This window comes from Mya arenaria, chromosome 6 (genome assembly GCF_026914265.1).
Source record: "Mya arenaria isolate MELC-2E11 chromosome 6, ASM2691426v1".
Taxonomy (NCBI): domain Eukaryota; kingdom Metazoa; phylum Mollusca; class Bivalvia; order Myida; family Myidae; genus Mya; species Mya arenaria.
The window spans coordinates 72,101,390-72,123,981 of NC_069127.1; the positions used below are offsets into that span (position 1 = coordinate 72,101,390).

Genomic DNA, 22,592 nt, shown 5'->3' on the forward strand with positions numbered 1-22,592 from the left:
ATTACCCCTTTTAAATGAAACGCAAATTATATGGGGTCATCAGGCATCAAAGTTCACCATTACAACCAATGGCATGATAAAACGAAAATCTAATTTGAATATTGGGTACCGTAATTATTTAAGGTAGAAGTAATTAACCAAAACAGATGTTTATAATGTCACTGCGAGATTTGACAATCTCATCATACAAATTTACTTATTAAGTTGACCTTCAGAGACTCGTGTCAGATTGATATCTATTGGTCGAGATCTATGTTGAATAATATACGAACGTTCAAGTGGCACCCATGATTATCTTGTAAATGTTGCGCTGTGGTATTTTGGCACCCAAAAGAAGACTTAAGGTGCTATCAGGAAAGTGCAGAGTATTTAGATAAGGTAGTTTATCTTTGAGTTAAAACATTTTAGAGGTTAAATTTATAAAACCTGTAAGGCATTTGACAAACCATGGCTTAGGTCTGCTGATGTTTTAGTCATTTTAAATTAACAACGTTTCTTTACAAATGTTTTCAAAAATAGGACTGAGTTTTTAAGCCTGCAATTTATATCTTAAATGATTAATTGTACACCAGTTTGAGTGTAGGTCTCGGACACTTTTGGAAGTTTTTTCAAGATACATCAATTAATCAGTTGTGATATCTGATGTTCTTTCTATACAGTAAGCTTTAGCTCCTTTTAGGTTAGAAAAATATAAAATAAGTTGAAATTAAAAAAAAATCTTTATTTTCTATGCCTATGGTTCTGAAATACGTGTACAAAAGGAGTCAAACTCAAGAATGACAGTTGTAGTTCTCTGACATTTTCTGAAAATGATGTAATAATTCTATTTTTTCAGTTGAATAATTTAATATTTGGAAGAATTGATAGTTAATTTCAAGCTTTTCATTGCCAATGATAATATTGTTCAGTATAAAGTATGGCTCCATCACAACCATGCCCTAACTTGATGTTCCATGACTTCTAATATTTCTTGTTTGTTGCAGATACACAACAATGCCAGAAACACACAAAAAAGTGCAACTTTTTCCAAAAAAACAATACATCACAAAATCTGATTGATTTTTGATACATTTCTTTGATCTAAATCATCTAAAATTGATTGTCGGAGATCAACTCCTATCTGAAATTTATCCCTCTTCTCTTAAGACTTTTAAAAACAAAATGTTAATTTCTCGCTCAAAATAAAATCGGCCCTGATGACAGCATGGTGCATAAAAACGGTGCTCTGAAGGAAATACAAACACCATGTTATATGTAAATTGAATTTAATGTTTTATACACAAGAATGAATAAAATACAATGTACACAACATATTCTTTCCTGTAATACAAAATGTATCAATGAACTTAAGCACTAACATATATTCATGTCTTAGTGTTTATGCACATGTCTCTCACAAGCCAATGGGATCGCTAGGTTGATTCTGATGTGTTCTGGCCAGCACAGAAACAGTCATGCGAAACAATAAGAAAAGTTATAACTAATGTTTTGCTTTACTGAACGATTAAAGCCAAATATAAGAAAAAAATACATGTTTTTCTTAGTTACAATTTACAGCACACAAGTTTTGGAAAATGTTATGTAGCATTCAAATGGAAATAAATAAATATATGTGATTATTATCAATGATTTTATTAACAGCATGTTTTCATACCAAGCTTATCACTACTTCCTAATAATGCCTTTGATGGTCTTAAAGCACATGTCATGAATCATTTGCTTCTTAGCTCAAACACTGTAAACATTAAAACCTTGGCTTAACTTAAGTTTCAGCAAAGAAGGTAAGGGATGGACATCTGCTGTAAAAAGTTGCCACAGCTGAAACAGCTAAGAATAGTTTTCTGAACCTTTTTAACATCATTGTATTGATTAAAATGAATAAGTGATTAGGTAATATGAAAACAAATAAAAATTGCGTTAAGTAATTTAACTTAAACTGTTAAGAATGAAGAAATTAACAATGAGTTTCTTCTATTTTAAGAATCAAACAAAGGGAAACAATGCTAGTTTAGTTTGTAAAGAGTTTTCAAGGGTTATCTGAGCCTTGTAATACACTTTGTTTTCTGCCAACTAATGATTAAGTTATAAAATGAGAGGGCATAAATTGGCAAGCAAATTATGAACAGTGGTCAAAATCTGTCAAATCATAACAAATAAACACATTAAGATTGTAAAATCAATCTATGGTACATCTATACTTTGGATATACATTAATCATCAAAATCTCCTTAACACAACACTTGGTTAAACATGTGAAATTCAAAATATAACTACAACAAAAATAATTTAATTTCTTGGAACATTTTGGCCACTGTCAATTATATTTTGATGATGACACACACACACACACGCACGCACGCACGCACGCACGCACGCGCACGCACACACACACACATACATACACACACACATACATACATATAAATCAGTGGTTCACTTCTTTGTATAAATCTTGTAAATGGGGTCCAAATATATCTAAATTTCACACAACTACCACGAGTCATATTTTAAAACAATTACAAGTAAACACATGAAATGTGCACCGTGGAGCGAACGCCAAACACTCGTCTGTTGGGGCATGAATGGAACATTAGGCCTAAAATAAATGTTTGTTAAAGGCAAAATTAATTACATACATGATAATAATGGATTGAGAAGATAGCTTAGAGCTAATATTTATACCTCTCTCCTTTTCTTTCAAAATATACTTTTTCAAAATCATTTTCTTGCAAATAGCACTATTTCTTGCAAATGTCACTCATACATTGCTGTTGTTATGGACCATTATTCTCTGCAAGAATTAATGACTGTTTATGTTTAAACAAAATTGTGTTTATGGCAGTTGGACCGGTTCTTTGTTGTTGTTTTTTTGTTAATTTTAATACAAAGGTCGATGGCATTTCTTAGGTAGGGTCGGGTTTCCCAAACAAACTCTTTTGTTAGGCCTTGTTAATTATATGCCTTACTGTACAATCATGTACATATTGCTCTCTACCAACATGTTTACCAAATTTGAATATCTTGCAAAGTTTTTTGAGTTAAAGCCAAGGTTTTTGCATGAGGTCCATGATGACATCAAGGCTATTGCAATACCTTAATTTTCTTTACTTCGAACAACCGACAAGCTAGCAACTAACTATTGGAAAAAATAGTATTACGCCATTTATTCCTTTACCAAACTTCTGGCCCCAATTTCTCGAAACTTCTCAAGTCCCTTATAACAGGATTAAGCTAAGCTCACTATTTTTGTTTATCAATAATTTGCGTAATATTTACTTCTTTAATAGTATTTATACGTTGGAAAGGAATTATCTTCATGATAATCACAATATACCATTTTTTATTGATCAAAATTCAAGTTAAGTATGTGCCATGGGGAATTGAAATAAGCTATTTAAGCCGGTTAAGCTTAAGAAGTTCCAAGAAATTGGGGCATGATTACAAAATATATAGGCGAAACTGAAATTTATGAAATTTCAATTTTATAACATGATTATGAACACAACATCATTATTTCAGCTGAGCTGTATTTCAAACACAATTCACAGCATAGGAGAACGTATCGACCAGAAATGGTGAAATAATCTGATTAAATGCAGACAAGGGCACATTTTCTGCCTGCACCTAGCTGACTATGTTATAGTCAGACACTTTTAGATCTCTCTCTTTAAGAAGTCTTTATGGCTTGCTCAAGTGTTGAAGTTGGGGTGTAGGTGCTGTACATCATCATTGTAGCGTCGCTGCTTTGGTGCCGGAGGTAACATGTAGCCTACAGTTGTAAAGTAGTATCTTTGTTAGTTAAAGTTTTGTCATTTTAGCTGAATATTGTACTCACACTTGTAACAAAACTGAAGATTGTAACATGTAACATATGATGGTAACATGTGTATGAAGCATATTGTGTTAAACTAGAGTTTAACATTTAAGCTTTATACACTTGGACCATGTTACAAATGGAAAAGCTATCACCTTTTTGTAACAATATGCTGATTGCCCTGAACTTTATTAAGCTGTTAACATTGTTTTTAAACTTTAAATGTTTACAGCCCTGGACATTTAATGGATACACATTTAATCTGCAAAGTTCTTAACAAAATTTGAGACAACTGTTTCAGCTGTACTTGTTTTAACTATTTCACATTTAAAAGATGCTGTTCTGAATAATTGGCTCAGGACTAATGTAACACTGAGATTGCTTGGTAGCCGACACCAGTCTGTATTTCTCAGAAGAACAAGGGACATAATATGTAACAACAAATATTTTACCAAGTCTACAGGAATCACCATATGCATTTTGTCACGGAAATCATGTCCACCAAGTTTGTGTATATATCTTCTTTAGTCTCTGACTTGAGGCATAGAGATATTTCCTCCATTACCAAAAGATGACAACACAAAGATTATGACAATATCCTCAATTTGAAATCAGACAATGGACCAATTGTTCAGAACTTTCTTAAAGTTTACAACACTGTTAACTTCATCGTTGTTAACTTTCAAATCTTTACTGCTCTGGAAATATAATGGATGAACTTGTGGTCAGCAGTATTTTTACAAAGGTTTGAGGCAAATGTTTCAATTGCAATTTATTTATTTAAATATATTAACACAACATCAAATATTTCAACTTTAAAAATAAACAACAATGTCGTTAATCAACGTTATCAACTTAAAGTTCTTAACCATCGGCACACCAAAAGGCTTCTCTATCCAGGTAATTGAATGAACATGATAAACGTACCCCCAGTTATTTTATATCCCATTTATCATGTATTGTGCTTGAAAATTCCACATCTACAATGCTTAAATGCTCTCTGTTTTTTATGCTTCACTAGACCAACATACCATAATAATGAGTGCAGATGTTACTGGTAGCCCTGGGGGTAGTTTCCCGAGGGTCTGGGGTATCCTCCCCCGTACCCAGGCCCTTGGCGGGCATAAGGGTTACCTGGCTGGGAACCCGCTGGACCAGGTGGGGCCGGGGCAGCCTGCAGGGGTCCGGTCTGGTAACCACCACCGAACTGTTGGGGCTGGGTACCAGGAGCTGGCTGACCACCTGTAACCTGGAAGGAAGAAATCATCTTATGTTGAATTATAGCAAGAAAAACATGTACAATATGTAGTGTTTTAGAATATTTTTTTTACATGATAACATAATTATAACCATTCATGACTTCTCAGTAGGACACCTCTACGGGTTTCTCCTCAGGAAACAGATTTAGAGAATCAACTTTCAGCTGTCTTTATAACCAAGCGCAGTATCAGCTAAACTATCAATATTTCATAAAAATAACAACATATTTTTCTATAACTTACATTTCATGTGCCAAAATTAAATTCTTTGCAAATCATTTAAATAAGAACATGAATACAAACATCATCTAAGTCTGTTGGGACTCTGACTGACATTGATAAAAAGTGAATGATCGAGCAATATAATGCTACAACTTTCTACATCTATCTTTGCTATCAGTAGTTGAAATTAACACAAGCCCAGCACTGGAAAAATGTCATCCAGGCTTGCTAAAATTCTGAATTTTATATAGCACAGCTTGTTCAAAACTTGACGCCAAGCAAAAGTATGAGAAGTCAGGCTTCTTCATTCAAAAGTCTAATTTCAATGACTGTGCTATACCTGTTGCGTAGGGTAAGGCTGTTGCTGCATGCCTGGGTGACTGTAGCCAGGCTGGGGGGCAACAGGTTGTCCGGGCTGTGTGCCCTGGGGTACAAACTGTCCGCTAAATGGGGATGACACCGGGCCTTGACCGGAGGCCTGAACTGTGGCTAGCCCTGCCCCCTGGGGGTAACCTGGATGAGCCTGAGGTTGGCTCCCAGCCGGAGGGGCTATAGGAGTGAATGCTCCACCTCCACCCTGGGGTTGCTGTTGGCTTTGGGGTGGGGCCTGGGGTTGACCACTACTAGCCTGCTGTCCTGGGTAGCCAGCCTGCTGGGGTTGGCCTGCGGGTGCGGGGCTTCCAGAGTAACCTGTTGGTCACAAGGAATAACAAAGGTTAACATCTAGTTAACAATAAATTTTTCAACTTAGAAATTGAATTATAATCAATTTCCTGAATAATGTGATGTGACAGGAATTAAAGATTGCTGCATGGCTAAATTCTGACTATTCTGTCCTTTATAAGCAGTCAGATAATGTCATAATAACCAATCAATCACAATCAGCTCAAAACTATTTTTTATCATCTCAATGTTTATATGAAACACATCTGTTGTTATTTCAGTCGACTTAGCAGTCTTCATGATCATATTTTTAATCCTGTCGCCCGAATGGGCAGGAAGCTGTCAAAATGAAATACCAGAAGCCACTTTCACTCGCCAAAACATATTGTTAACAATATGAAAAAATTCCAAAAAACATTTTTTAAGTAATTTGAACAAAGTCTGTTGTCTGTGTATTTTGTTTTGCTCTTTGCTATGAAAAAGATATCCAATAAAACCATGTTTATTTAAAAATTGTTTTATAATATGTAAAATTGCTTTAATTTAGATACAAAACCTTGTACAATTATATTTCTTCTAATCTTATTTTTGCTGGCATTTCACTCGCCCATTTGGGTATGCAAATTGAATATTTAGCAATTTTGCTTGGTCCGGGTTCCGGACAAGTTGGTAATCATGAAGACTGCTATGGGACATAACTCAGAAACTATTTTAGCTACAGGGATTATTGACATTGTGAACAATGTGAACGTTTCTCATTCATGGCCAACATGAAAAGGTTTGCGCAATCAACAACATAAATAGCAACATGAAAACAAAGCATATAGCAGTTCCTAAACTTTTTTCTTTTAAAAATTAAACTTGGGCCATACAGTATCATCTCAAGTTAAATGTTCCTCAAAGAGGCCTATTCCCTTGACTGTTTAATTCTTAAGGAAAAAAGGTAATGCTTAATGCATACTTTCTCACTAAAAAATATAAACTGATTTTAAAACAATGACACTATTTTCAAGAATTCTTTTCTAGAATTAATTCAAAATTTCAAGAATTTCAACTTCGGATCAAAGATTTGAAAAATTCTATAAATATTAAGTTGCTTGTGTTATATGCCCCAAGATCAATTGTAATGAATCTAAACTAGAATAGATAAAAACATCATTCAAACATGACATCTGCAACAGCTGAACAGAACATATGAGAAACAGTTTAAAAAGAAAATGCACAAAGTTACCCATTGCAGCTAAAGATGGACATGAAAAACCTGAAATAAGTCACATAAAAAAATAAAAATGTGACAGTCTCTTAAATATTTTATTAGCAAAACTTGCATGTAACTTTTACGATGCAAATGTCAGCAGTAAAGTAATTGTAAAATCAAGATGATATAAATGATTCTGTATGATGTGGCATTATTATGAAGTTGTTGCATCATCAGCACCCATGGTACACATTTGATTCATAACTTCAAAAAGAGGACATTTTTTATTAATCCAACAGCAGTAATGTTGATAAGACAGTGTATTCCTAATAAGCAAAAATGAGGGCAAAAAATCCTATCTGCAACGCTTTTGTTATGGGCTTATCATGCATATATTTGCAAAAAAATATTGATTTAAAAATTGTTTTATTTATAGAGTGTATTAATTCTCTTCCTATCAAACATTTGCACATTTCCTTTTTCAGTTAATAGGTGTTATGTAACCACGTTATTGATAGATATCCTATGAACCTTAAGAACATTTACCAAAATTTAGATTGGTAACAATATTTCTATGATCCAGGGACAGATAATCTAACTCAAATAGAAACCATTCTTAAAAAATGTTGAAATTGTGTTGCCTGTGTTTTAAACAAAGCAAAAGAATACTTTATTCAGCTGCATTCTGCTCATTGTATGAGTCTATTTTTGAACTTATATGATTTTGGATACATATAATAAGACTAACAATATTAATACTGACAAAGTGATGAATTGACGAGTTCCGGTATTTGAATAATATTTGAGATACGCATTCATTCTAAAAAGCCAGGAGTATAAGCATCTTCCATGGCGAGAGTCTAAGGCCAGAGCGTAGGGTGTTTTACGGAAACAAGGTTAACAGAGTTTCCGCAGAACATCCTGTGCGAGAGTTTGGATGATCCTATTTTACACAAGTGACCATGGAAATTGCTTTTTTTCCAAACTCAGTTTAACTAATATTGTAAAAATTTATTTTTACTTATTTTTAACCTACGGATACTTTTTTATCTTTGCCTGTGGGCAAAATAAGGATTCCCATCATGGCCACTAATCTGGAGTGGGCGAATAATGATTCCCATATGGTTATTTTTTGTCACTAATGCTGCTATCTGCTTTAATTGAGAGTGTTATTTAAATGATTGCCTTTTACCTCTTAAACTATGTACTAGGCCTAAATTTCTCGAAACATCTCAAGTTACTTATATCAGAATATTTTTTTTTTGTGTTGGTATCATTTGTGTAATATTTACATTCTTAGTAGTCTTTGGATTTTAAAAGCAAATTATTTTTATGATATTCAACTATTATTTTTTTTCAGTAAAATTAGGATTAAATATGAATATTGACATCATGAACTAAACTTCTTTTGAGAAATTGGGGCTACAGGGATCCAACAATGAGTCATGTGATGAGGAGAAAGCTGTAATAATGCTGCAGATTGTTCCATTTCTCGAGTTTATTTGATTTTTGCAGATTATGTAAATTGTAAAAATCACAACACCATTAATTTAATCATTGATAAATATGGGTACATTCATTAATTTTGCTACGCTCGAGAAAGTAAAGTTATCTACAGCAGATAATGAGCTAACTACAAGCATACAACATATGTATATGTGTATGTAATGGCTGAAGAGCTAACTACAATGAAAGATGACATACTTTTGGGCGTTGGCTGTTGGGCGGGGGATAAGGGGGAGGGACTCGCTCGGTCCTCATGGCCTGTGTACATGTGGGCCTGCATCAGGGAGTGGTGGTAATGCTGCATACCTGCACACACAACCAGACACGCAATTAGTCAGAGTTAAGAATTGGCTGTCAATAAATGTCATTAAGATATTAGGTTAGTTTCAAAATCATATTCTTTTCAACAAAAAAACAAACAATTTGACATCTTTACAAAAAATATTTTGCTTAACTTATACTGATACTAAGTAATATCAGTTCGATTTCTACAGGTTTTCAATTCATAAGAATCATGCTTAATTCCATTTTCCTGGTAGAAGCCAGAGCTTGTGTCCTTTTTGAGAGGCCAAGAAAATATGCCCATGCGGAGGCTGGAACTCATGACAGACAGACACCTATAGACAATTTGTCTAGACCACTCTTCTCACCATTAAGCCTATTTATTTTCTAAATGATGTGAAAGCATCATTACAAACAGGTCAAACATCCACAAAAGGAACAAATATTTACCATTTATATGTGTTGCAATATTCAGATCATTTTAAAAACCTTCAAAAGGCATGCCAAAATCACAGCCAGTATAGTTACGCGAAATAAGGAAACCGGTACATCATACTTTTATAGGTCTGGGGCGAGTCCCTTCCCGCAGTAGAGGTCAACCCACGGAGAGGGTAACTGTAGTATTTCTGGTCACTCATCACAACTGGGCAACCCACTGGAGAAAAATACACACAGGCTTGTGCAGGTAAAAGGTCAGGATTTAGTAGTAAAAAAACAAAAAACAATCGACATGACATTAACAAGAGTGCCATACAGCAATGTCAAATGCTGGTTTGTCATTTTTTGGTCTAATAAAGGGCATAACTTAGAGCCGGAGGTGCTTTAGATATGCAAGTGTGTTTTGTTTCCAGTAACATTTGTACCAAGTTTCATTTGAATATCTTGAAGAATTTTGAGTTGTGGCCAAGGTACATAGAAATTTCAGAAGCCCTTCACGTTAGATTGTCTTACTTAAAAAGTTAACAACTGGCCACTAAAGAGACCAGATCCCTTTCAAAATCAACTAACCATGTGGCACATGTGCGTTGAACATACTACAGGTTCCGCCCTTAACCTAAATTCAAGTTTTCTAACAGCGGATAATTGACCATTCGGACTGGGGGTCTGTTTGAGTATGAGAGATTCATGTGTAAGCAAGAAGAAGGGGATTAAATACCAGAAGTGTTTCCAAAGACATATATGTTCATTTTAAGGTACTTCCTACCAGGGTTCGAATTTAACTTTGAGGAGCACTCGCAAAATTTTGCGAGTGCATTTTGAGGCAACTCGCAAAATGAAAAATCAACTTGCAATTTTATTACCGTAAATGACTGGGTATTAGACGCACTTTTTTCTCTCAGATTTTGATGCAAAAAAATGCCTGCGTATAATACCCAATAACAATTTTTTGAACTTTTTTTCTGAGGTCAATTTCAAGCCGAGAGTTTGTTTAGATTTATGTAGAAAGGGATGTTACTCGCGTCATATTGATCGAGTATATACGGGTTAAAACGGCAGTTGAAGATCGGGATACGGTATATCGTAAGACGTTTATAATTTCAACAAAAATATTTTTCGATTAAAGTTACCGTAATTCACCTAAGAGTTCGGACACTCTAAATATTTGGACACCCATAATTATTTCCCAAAATAATTTATTTTGCGTACCTAATATACAGACACCCAAAGGACATCAATCACAACTTTCATAGTTACCAAGTTTCACAGACGAAGATTATTGATTTTTATCTTTACAATGCCTGGCTAGATTACCTAACCGTATACACCACTGTGACAATTTAATTAGTTACTACCCATCCTAAACGATTTATTGCCTGTTGAAAAGAAAGTGTGATATATTTATTTGAGGATTAAATAAACAACAAGGGCAATCAAGGGATTAAGAAAACATCGACATGGCATGTTTGTAAAACGATCTGCCAATAAGCTTTCAAACTTGTACCACACTTATTGACTATATGAAGCAATAATCGTACAGTTATACATTAATCCTGCATAGCAATGTCCATGCTCTCCACGAGATCCTCGTGGGTATAACTGTAAGTTATGTGACGTCACACAGTGTGACTCTTTGATCTGAAGCCGATAGAATGTGTTATTTCAGTTCAGTGCATGTATAAAATTGTGTTTTAATTAACTTGATGAAGGATTTACACTTATAGGCGTAATAAATAAGTTTATGACCATTGATTACTACGGATAAATTAATAAGTGGTAAAAAGCAAACATGAAGAAAAAAGGCAGGTTAAACAAACATGTAAATAAAATGTAAAAATGATTATTTTCTATGTATTCGGAGAGCGAAAAAAATAATTAATTTATGGTGTCCGAACTCTTGTGAATTACGGTATTCAATATTATTTTGAATAATAAATTGAATTAAACAATAATCAAACTTACATATAAAAAAGCAAAGTTGGGCACTGTCAAAATATTTTTTGCATAACAACTTTTCATTATCGACAGTATGGGTTTTAAAGATAACCATCGCCATTTTCATGAATTTTTTTTTTTTGTCACTGTCAACAAACATGGTGGCTGAAAATGCCGGACAAATTTGACATTTTTTCTATGCGTCTTTAACCAAAAACATAGATTAAAAGTTTTTTTCTCGGACTTTTCACAGATTTTTTTCCCTGCGTCTAATACCCCCTATCGTCCTATACCCAGGCATTTACGGTATTTGCTTTATTCCCTTATAATATTGTCTAATTAAAGTATAAATTTACACCTAAGACATAATATGAATATTAAAAAGTATCAATCTTGAGTGATTCGACTACTAGAACTTGTTGATGGCTTATTCTATTTGGGGGGTACGGAAAGACTCATCTAATGCTGGCAGCTTTTTGATAACAAAGCTATCCAATAATTTGACATTGTCCACTTTGTTTATTTACCTTCACCATCGGGTAATTTAATACCCATTTGACAAGCACGCTACAGATATCATTAAGTCTGTAAGTATTAAAATCAATAACATTATTAATTTGAAATAAAAAAAGCAACAGTAAATGTAGCGTGGATACTTTGGACAATGAAATATATCGATCGACTAAGTCTATTCATTTTGACAGTTGGGCGAAAATATATTTAAAGGATGATGGGGTTTACATATAGTGCGCGAAAGCGCTAGATTTAGCCAATGATTGAGCTAGGTGATTATGTCATTCGTATTCACATTGTATAATGCACGCATCGGAGCATCCCGGAAAGATTCAAGATAAAACTCGGCCTTTTCCGTATTTGTTCTATTTTTGAAAACTTACTAGAGCCTGACTGGGTACTGTCTTCTTTATACTGGTAGTGTAAACATGCCACTTATAGGCTGTTTACACTCGACTACGTAGCAGAGTTAAGTTCATGTTTATTCTACTTTCCTTTTAACATTTTGTGGTCTAGAAAAAGCCACTCGCAGAATTTTGCGAGCTTGAATAAAAGTCACTCGCAATTTGTAAATGTCGCTAGCATTTTGCGAGTATGCGAGTCTAAATTCGAACCCTGCCTACTGTCTGTGATGCAAATGACCGAGCAAAAAAACTATCTTTACAACTGTACACAAGTCTGAGGTCAGGATTAACCCTGAACTTAGGACACCTGAAAATTTCATTCAATATTACAGCAAAACATTCTGAAGAAGCATAACTGTATAGGGTTTTATCTAATAAACACAACATTTCCAACAGTTTCGTAATCCAATCTGCTTGCCCTCTTGCTACCCAGGTTTGAGGTTGCAGTGATCGAATTTCACGAAGCGGCTATTGGCTAGGGAAAGGAAGGAACGTGAATGAAAATGATGATGAAGATAGTGACATAAACTAAATACATGTACTGAATTACAGTGCATAAGAAAGTTATAAAAGAAAAGGACATTAAGAGTAAATAAAATACGGTAATGACTAATTGTATGAAATATATAATGGTATTATGAATATAGTAATTTTTTCTGATATTTCTTTATTGAAAAATAACAGTGGATTACATACACCCTGATAAAAATTGGTATTGAAAAAAATAAAAATTCACTGTTTCATTCAGTTTTGCCCGTTTCACTAAACTTATACTTGATTGTCAAAATAAATATCAATTTATATTTGATTTTCATGAAATAAAACCATGAAATAAAATTAATAATGACTATTTGTTTCCGCGTAAGATTGCAATATATTTCACAATGTGTACACCAAAATTTAATATTTCACTAGTGACTTTGCACTTTTGGTGACTCATTGAAATATATATTTCAATCTTACACTGCAGCAAGCCATTATCCTCTATAGAATGGTTGGTGCATAATTCATATCTAGATACATGTATCATTTTGAAGATGGGATATCTTTTATGATCTCTACATTTTTGTTTCTAGTAAAAGAGGTTTCTTTTCATCATTGTGACATTTTTGATTTTAAAATCATACATGTGCATGGTAAGTGGGAATGCATTCAAATTTTATTTTTTTAAAAAGCAATTCTAAAATCAGCAACCAGATGAAGAAGCAACATTAATTCTGCATAATAAGTGTACTTTCATGCAATTTTAAGAAATAAAATTGAAGCAACTTGTTTTTACATTCCTTCAATCCAATGTACATTTTCAGGGATGTGATCAATCAGGCAGCTGAAGAGCTGAAACAAGTTTGGTGATGGTTTCGCTTCCTCTGGGCCCCCAATGGGGATAAAAGGGACAAGGCCCTCTGCCGCAGAAGCAAAACTGAATTTGAAGAAGGCTTTTTGAGAGCTCTCCTTGTAAACAGGAGTGTCAATAGTTACAACCAATAGTAAAAAGTGGATTTTTCATTGTTGATTTTTCAGGAGAAATCACTTCCCTGACTTTGGAAAGCTGTACAATGTACATTTCAAGAAACAGATTATCTACACTATTGCCCTATACATATGACATTGCCCTGTACGTGTGACGTTGCCGTGTACGTGTGACGTTGCCCTGTACGTGTGACATTGCTCTGCACGTGTTGTTGCCCTGTATGTGTGACATTGCCCTGTACATGCGACATTGCCCTGTACATGTGACATTGCCTAGTACATGCGACATTGCCCTGCACATGTGACATTGCCCTGTACTTACAACATTGTCCTGCACATGTGACATTGCCCAGTACATGCAACATTGCCCTGTACATGCGACATTGCCCTGCACATGTGACATTGCCCTGTACATGCGACATTGCCCTGCACAATGTGACATTGCCTAGTACATGCGACATTGCCCTGCACATGTGACATTGCCCTGTTCATGTGACATTGCCCTGCACATGTGACATTGCCCAGTACATGTGACATTGCCTTCTCTATGTGATCTTGACCTGTATGTGTTATTTCCCTGAACATGTGACATTGCCCTGTACATGTGACATTACCCTGTACATGCGACATTGCCCTGCACATGTGACATTGCCCTGTACATGTGATATTCCCCTGTATATGTGTTATTCAACTGTACAAGTGCTTTTGCCCTTTTTATGTGATCTTGGTCTGTATATGAGATACTTCACTGTATATTCGTTATTCCATGTAAAAGTGATATAGCCCTGTAAACATCTAGACCTACCTTGTTGTTGGCCCTGGCTGTAGGCGGAGGGTGTGACAGGTTGTTGTTGCTGCCAGGGTGGCAACTTCTGCCCGCTTCCTCCCTGTTGGTATGCCCCTGTATAAAAGGTTTACCAAACATTTTCATTTAATAAAATGTAAATGTGTATGATTATTTTGAGCCTAGGCGGTATAGAAAAACACAAACATTGCAGAAAATTTCAACAGAAATATAAGGTTTTTTTTATTTCATGCTTTCCAGTGGTTAATTGAAATTTAACGGTCAATTACATCTTGTTTACTCACTGTTTGAAACAGTGAATTTATCAAAAAAACAATTTCACTGTTTTGTGATATTTTACCCATTTCATTTTAAAAGTTTTAATTTCCTTTCCGTTATGGCATCATTTGGTTGAAATTTAGAGCAGTTTTCCAATTTAACTTCAATTAAATTCTGTTTTTGTAATATTAAAAACATAAATTAAAAAGAAAAATTGTTTGTTTCAGTGTAAGATTATAAGGATCTATCATGTGTTTCCGGTACGGATAGAAAAATCCGACCCGAGGGCGCGCGCGTAAGCCGGTAACGAGGCTTGCTGAGGGTCAGATTTTTCGATCCGGACCGGAAAAAACATGATTGATATTTTTTCTTGCATACTTAAAGATATGCATTTGTGGAAAAAAATTGACGTAGAAAAAGCACTTTTGTACATTTCACAAAAAAGCGCGTGCCACGTTGTGTACTGACGTCATAAAGCGCAGTAATTTTAAATCACTATCGACGTCATATAGTTCCTTTAAAAATTGCGCTTTTATGATTATTTATTTTCAATTTTAATTAAAAGTATTGTATATTTATATTTTTGATTCCGCTTTATTGAAATTGCATAATATTCCTTTTATAAACCATACAATAAAAGAAATAAGAAGTGGCGCGTGACTCATCTTACATGGGGGGTGTAAAATGAGTTTTTCCAGCACTAGTCACATGACCTGAAACACACGTCCGGTATGCAAGAATGCAATATATATCACCCGTGAACACCAAAAAGTAAATATTTCTCCACTCGTGAAACATTGCTTTTGGTGTTCACTCGGTGAAATATGTTGCATATATCACACTGAAACAATCAAATAACAATTATATTAGTGAGGAGCCATTCCGCCCATAAACACGTACCTTGTTGTGGCTGATTTGTTGGTGTGCCTGGCTGTGGTCTAATGCTTGCTGACCCTAGACTCGAGATGCTGTCTGCTGAACCCGAACGTTCTAATCAATATGAATAGATTGTAGTTCAAATTTATTTATTCATTTTAAGAACTTTGATTGTTGGCATGTCATAATGTTAGAACGGAACGTCATTTTGTGAAGATGTAGAAACAGGAGAACCCTCTAATAAATCAACTTATCGAGGTCGATGGCCATCAAGTTGAATTGAATGCAAACAAACACTATAATAGAATTTTGTAATTTGGTTCAGTCAAAACTTGCTATATCGATCTCTTATATATATTGATTTTTTGGTTGTGACATTTTTCTTGGTCCCAAATTTAATTAGTCCTTGCATTCAAATTTCACGTAATTTCAATAAACATGAATTAAATTAATTGAGACAAAGAAATTCAGTTTTTATTTTCCTTTAATGAGTTTGCTGTTTTCATGACGGAAACATATTTCAAGACTCAAATGTGTGGGGTTTGTTGCTACATTTTGTGTAATTCATATATTCATTGCTTTTAACTATTTCTGGCAACTTCGACATAACAGATTTTGATTTTAATTATAATTTCATTATTAAAATCATTAAAACTTCCCAGGAAGCAGGATAATCACATCCATACATGTGAACTCTACCGGTGGTAGGTAAAATATACCACTTTTGAGACCCCTCGACCGCTCTCACTTTGAAATCTACCAACATCAAAATTCTATAAACCATGCTAAAATAACCCTTATAACCTGTCACTTTAAAGAACATGGTGCAATAAACAACTTGTCAAATCACTTCACACTTCGGCCGAGTTGTTGCTAGTTACCAGTACGGTACAAAAGACCACTAATCAGCATTCTTTGATAATTGGCATCCCACTAATCAGCATTTCTGTTAATCTCAAAGACATCATAAAACTGTCGAAACATTATATATAAAAAAAACCCATCTTACCAAGGTGTTATTAATAATCTACAGTGTATAAAAATTTATGACTTTTTTGGCGGGAAAATTAACATACACAATTCTGCAGACGTCTGCACTTAAACTCTGACCTGTTTGGGCAGTCTGATTTATTAGCAGCTCCACTGAATATAAACTAGATTTTACAAGTCAGAGGTAATATTACTTCTGTTTCTGTATCAAAAACACTGACATTAAGATGATGTATTTTATACGTATTTTCTGAAAATCTAAAAATAGTAACAAATATCAAGTGATATAACTTTTAGGTGTCCATTACCTATCGAAAAGGTTTCTGGTTTGATCCACCTCCGAAAGAGGCCATTCTCTCCTCCAAATAAATTCACCTTGATTTTAAACAGAAACTGGACCAGAGCATGATTCAGATCACTCAACAGAATGTGAATATAAACCAAGCTGTGAATATAAACCAAGCTGTATATATAAACTAAGCTGTGAATATAAAACAAGCTAACCTCGTGCCTCTCCTCCACCAATGCCAAACGAGGACATGACTTTACTCTGCTCGTCCCCCGACCGTTGGCTTGACAGCGGGTCAAACTCCTTACTGCCACTCGTCACTGGCACAAAACTGGGTTGGGGCGTCGTACGACGTGGACTGTCTGTCACTCGATTTTTTGGAGCTGTCAAGTTAGCATGTTTTTCTTCATTGAAATCTGTATCTTAACAACAAGCCCGATCCTTTGCAAAACTATTTGGTTTTGAAAATCTGATATAAGCTCACATGATTTTTTTAGCTAGCATGGAAGCATTGAAGTGCTTTTAGCTTGTGCTAATTTAACATCTGTATTTGTTAATATTATATTTGCTTACATTTTAAACAGTAAACTCCGGATATAATGACTCTGAATATAACAAACCTTTAAATATAACGACCAAATAATTTTGTCCTGAATTTAGTCCTTCTTTATTCAATGTAAAAAATAGGCATAATGTAGCCCAGTTATAACAAAATTCCAGATATAACTAACAAATTTTTTCAGCCCAAAAGTGGAGTTTGTGTTTATAACAAACCTTTCATTACCAAAAATAAAGTGAAAACAAATATTTTGTGTTCTGTTGTTTTTATATTTTATGGAACTACATGTACATAGCCAAATTTAGTTTTGAATATTTAAAAGCAAACAACAGTAGATCAGTTATTGACATACTTTGCCAAACATAAACTTAATTGAATCATTTTGTTAAAGATGCACTCTTACTCCCAAGTAAGATTTACGACAATTGATACAAATGGTTTAATATAGCAAAAAGGATGAATAAATGTAGAAAATAATGGTTCTTATGAAGGATACTGAGTTTTATTTGAAATGAAGGTGCAGAAAAAACACCAATCATTTAATATTTTTGCGTGTTCAGCTATTAAATACACAGTAACAATCGTGTTATCCGTAATTAATATTTTCAAAATATGCAATATTAAGTAAGTAGTTAAAGTTTTATCACTTTTTTTATTGTTACACATGTATGTATTGATTTTGAATAAGAGTGTCACTTTAAATATTGGCGATAATCAATTTATGGTGTTGGTACATTTGGGCACCAAACAATCACATCCTTCTTTTTAATAATACTTAAGAGGTGAGAAAAAAGTTCTATTCTTTAACAAACACTCCTAAATAAATCAATGTTTGAACAAAGCGCTAAGAGCATTTATATAACAGCAGTCATTGACACCTATTTGTAATCAATACAATGTGATGCACTCTGATACAGTTACTGAATAAAAAGTACTGCAGTAACTTTTTATTAAAATTCTCTAAAAGGAGGTAAAAATGAAATCTTGCGAAGGTTAATAAATATAAAAAGATGAACTGTTATTGCAAAGTTTAATTCCTGGAAGTTTATTTGAAGAATAATAACTTATGCCATGATACATGGTTTCAATAATGGAACATGCGCCGTGTGTTTAGTTTCCTTGTTCGTTATATTAATGTTTGTTATACACACCCCAGAATTACATGTAGTTTGCTATACGGATATAAGGCTCTGGATATAATGAACACTGTTATAACAGAGTTTACTGTTAAATGTATATTTATAAAGACCATGTACACGTTCACTTGTAGCCTGATTATAAATTTGTCTGTGTATTTAAGGCTTAAAAAGAACATCGCAGATTGAATGCCATCTCTGGTCTATTTCCTTTCCTTTTTCGCACAAATAAGGGTCTTAACTCAATAATGATTAAAACCAGAGTTATTTGCTTTGCTATACATGTGCATATTCTTTCTGGCAACATGGATTTCAATTTTCAGTTGAATATCTTGAATGCGTTTTAAATAGAGTTTCTGCACAAAGTGCGATGACAATACCATAACATTTCTCCGTAACCAACCAAGACTACATGTAGGTAAAACCTAGAATGTGAAACAATGGCCTTAATTTTTTTATGTGATATAGCCATACGTTTAACAGCAGGTCCTGCTTCCACAGTTGAGCTGGGTAGGTCCATTTGTGGCCGGGAGTCGAGTTTGTCCAGCAGTTGTGTACATCGGTCCCGTATCAGACGTAACTCACCCTTGATCAGTTTCAACTCATTTGACTGTAGTGGCTCGGGCTTGCCATTTACTAGAAATATGAAGGGAAACGTATGAAATTGAGAAGAAAGCTGCCGCCTGCAATGATGCATTTCGTTGAACATCAAGAGTGCTTTACTTATTGGCTTTCCTGAAAACAATTATTTCTAATTATGTGCACCATTGGACAGTGTGTTTATTCTGATACCCCTTTGGGATATGGCGTGAGCCTTTCAGATTGAGAAAAAAAACTGGGAGTTCCCTAGAAATGAAAAAGATTGCTTGGAAAATAGACAGAAATTATTAAAGAATGTGTTAAAGTTGTTTTTAAAAGAATACATCAACTATTTCATACAAAAATAGCTGATTTAAAAAATAATAATTGTAATTTCACGATACGGAAAAATGAGAATGGGGTCAAATTTTGGCACAAAATTGATCAGAAAAAAGCTCACTGTTGGAAGAACTGATTTTAAGAGGTTAATGCATGAAGTAATGCGTACGACTCTCAAATATTTGCTTTGGACCCATACTTGTGCAATATGGGAGCCCTGAGGGATGCATTCAAGCAGATTTGCAAATAAATCACTGAGCTGCTAGGAATTTATTTAATATCTACCAGAAGAGAAATTTCAAGTTATACCTAGATGTAAACAGTGAGTGATCAGTGCCCCTGTCGCACCCTAGCATCAGCCCCATTGTCATGAACATTTGCTTGAATCAGGGCCCAATGCAATTATGTTTGTTTACACTGCAATCTTGGCATGAGTGTCTCTTTGCTAATTCAAATTTATACAGAGTTAAAAAAAACATCTTTTACACAACAATGTTCTTTAAAATGTGAAAGACTTAAGTATACATGTATGATAAATGCTTTGCAACTGTAAACGTATTGTTTGAACAAAATGGTACAACTTACCATAGAGGGTAATTTTCAATATCCGGCTACATTGGATGGCAAAGCTAAGGTCTGAGCTGTCAAATATCGTGATTAAATCGTTGTCTGAAAATAATGGCACAGAATGTTAGATGCTATTTTTATTTTATAGTAACATTTACATAATTCAAATTTTGACAGAACAGTTAATTAAACTAGAACCACTTTTTCAGATAACAGTGAATCTAATAAAGTAAAAGATATTATAACATACCTTCATCTTTGTATTTTATAACAATATCATCAGAGCTGTTCAGTTTCCCCCGATAGACTCTCTGCATCATAAGCACAAGCTCATCATAAGTGATGTCTTCATTAGTGATGAGAATGCGCCGAATGTCATCCCCCAGGGCAACTTTTATGATGAGCTTCCCTGTAAGGTCAATGCCTGGCTCACTCATAGTGCCTGTGTATTATGGGCTATCCTGAAAAATATACCATTGGTCTTGTTAACAATATTTGTTTTTTATCTGGTGGTGCCATAGAATGCATTTTCCTTTTAGGTTGAATGTATTTTTTTCTGTTAGGATGGAAATGCAACTGGAACTGACATTAAAGTTATACTTGCCTTGTATGAAGTTTATTGCCATAAAAATGCAGATATTAACATTATTACAATATCAGCATTAATATTGTAGTTCCGTGTTGTTAGAAGTCCTGCAGGGTTCATACTAACTTTTTTAATTGGGGGTGCATGCACCCTCAGGGTAAAATTTTGGGGGGTACAGTATCATTATGAATAATTGCTTTCCAATGCTTATATGTAAACCAAAGTATTGATATTTTTGGTTATTTTTACAATATTGAATTTTCAGCATCGAGAAGCTTTTGTCAGCTGCACTTTAATCTTTGGACATCTGTCCAATACCCAAAATCAAAGAGACTTTTCTGTGACATTGTTACAGACAAGTTTTGTAGACTGTCTCTTGTTTATAACATCATTTTGTTTTGTACAAGGGGTATTAGATTTTAGTCATAAACCAGTCGTGTGCATGGCTCTGTGGGACAACATTTGACTTCCATTTCAGTTATTTTGATAGACATATTTTTTATAGGCACACGTGTTGAATTGATGATGCCATGGCGGTGTTATGCATTTTTAATCTGGAAAACTTGGGTGAAATTAGCGGAAAGTTGGTCTAAAGTTTAAAATGGTAATTACTTTCGATAAAAGTGTTGTACAATTTCTTAAAGATGGTAACTAGGAAAAGCCCAAAATTATTGAGTTTGGTTAAGATCTGACAAAGGTATGGTCTGTTGAACATAGTCATCTCAGCAAATACAGGGAAATAGAGGGGCAAGTTGTCACTCTTAACAAAGATTATAGAATAATAGAATAAAAAATATCATTCTTGTTAGTTATTTCTATTTACAGTTCCCCATCATTCTTTATATGTAATTATATTTATTTATCATTATTTGATTTGTTTATGGGAAGGGGGCGTGGTCATATGGGAGTGGCATAACAACACATCATGCCCCTGTAATGACCTCTATGACGAGTAATGATATTCAGCCAGGCATTTCATAGAAATATAATTTCAAACACATGGAACAGAACCATCTGAATGTTGTGTATTGTAGTGTGTGTGGGCTAGAACCAGCTGCCCGGTTAGCTCAGTTGGTTAGAGCACAATGCTAGTGTTCCGGCGTTCGGGGTTTGAGCCCAACACCCGGCGCACTTTTCCTCCAAGGTTTACTTTAGTATTTCCGCTTGAAATCATGTGTTACAGTATTTGTTTAAATTACGCATTACACGCTGGTTGTTCCTGCTATGCATCGGACAATGCTGATGTCGTGTTAAAAAATAGAATTTAGTATGTTCCATATCCCGTCTTCAGTGTAATCTTATATGAGTTTATGCATAGAAGAAAAATACAACATCATAAATTTCTGCTTAAGAAAATAGATTTGGGAATTTCGGTACATACTGTACTGATTGAAAACCAGAACATGTTTTTCGTCCTAATTTCATTCACACAGTTGGTCAAATCAGATCAGAAATTTCGTCGGACCTACAAGATTTTTACCAGTCACGACCGATGGCCCGACAGATTTGGCGGTGTCTTAATTCATAAGCTTGAATCTTGCTGAAAATTTGAAATAGCAATCAGACATTTATTCATTGTCATATGATCTTCAAAAATTTACATTTTCTTTTATTAGACACTCACTGACCTCGGTAACTGTTCATTGGGGTATAAATATTTGTTTTTCAACACCGACACTATACCTGAATAGCTAGAATTAACCGGATTTTTGTTCCGGCGACAGCAATCAATTCGATGTTGTGGCCGGTCGCTTACGTTTCTGTAGAAGTCGCTTACATCAATAATTAACATATAACAATTCCTCTGCAGTGACCTACCCTGAAAACGGTTCCGCCAAATCCCGTTTTTTTACCGTACACGATGTTAAATTTCCGGGAACTTGACAAACCAGTGGGTTCAACGT

The 22,592-nt window shown here is 34.5% G+C and overlaps 1 protein-coding gene across 4 annotated transcripts; it reads right to left on the reverse strand.

Annotated features, from left to right (window-relative positions):
- Positions 1-1,248: 1,248 nt before the first annotated feature.
- On the reverse strand, positions 1,249-22,507 carry LOC128238197 (protein TFG-like). 4 transcript variants are annotated; one of them, XM_052953827.1, is made up of 13 exons: positions 22,372-22,507; positions 20,353-20,563; positions 20,121-20,204; positions 19,092-19,253; positions 17,138-17,305; positions 15,668-15,757; positions 14,510-14,605; positions 9,501-9,599; positions 8,861-8,968; positions 7,190-7,219; positions 5,636-5,985; positions 4,846-5,063; positions 1,249-3,769 (listed from the first exon to the last, which is right to left on the reverse strand). In XM_052953827.1, the coding sequence occupies exons 2-12, from the start codon at positions 20,537-20,539 to the stop codon at positions 4,866-4,868; spliced, it is 1,572 nt and encodes a 523-aa protein (XP_052809787.1). In that variant the 5' UTR covers positions 20,540-20,563; positions 22,372-22,507; the 3' UTR covers positions 1,249-3,769; positions 4,846-4,865. The 4 variants fall into 4 exon arrangements, with proteins under 4 accessions (XP_052809787.1, XP_052809788.1, XP_052809789.1 ...); XM_052953828.1 differs by lacking the exon at positions 7,190-7,219; XM_052953829.1 differs by lacking the exons at positions 8,861-8,968; positions 9,501-9,599.
- Between the last annotated feature and the right edge of the window lie 85 nt (positions 22,508-22,592).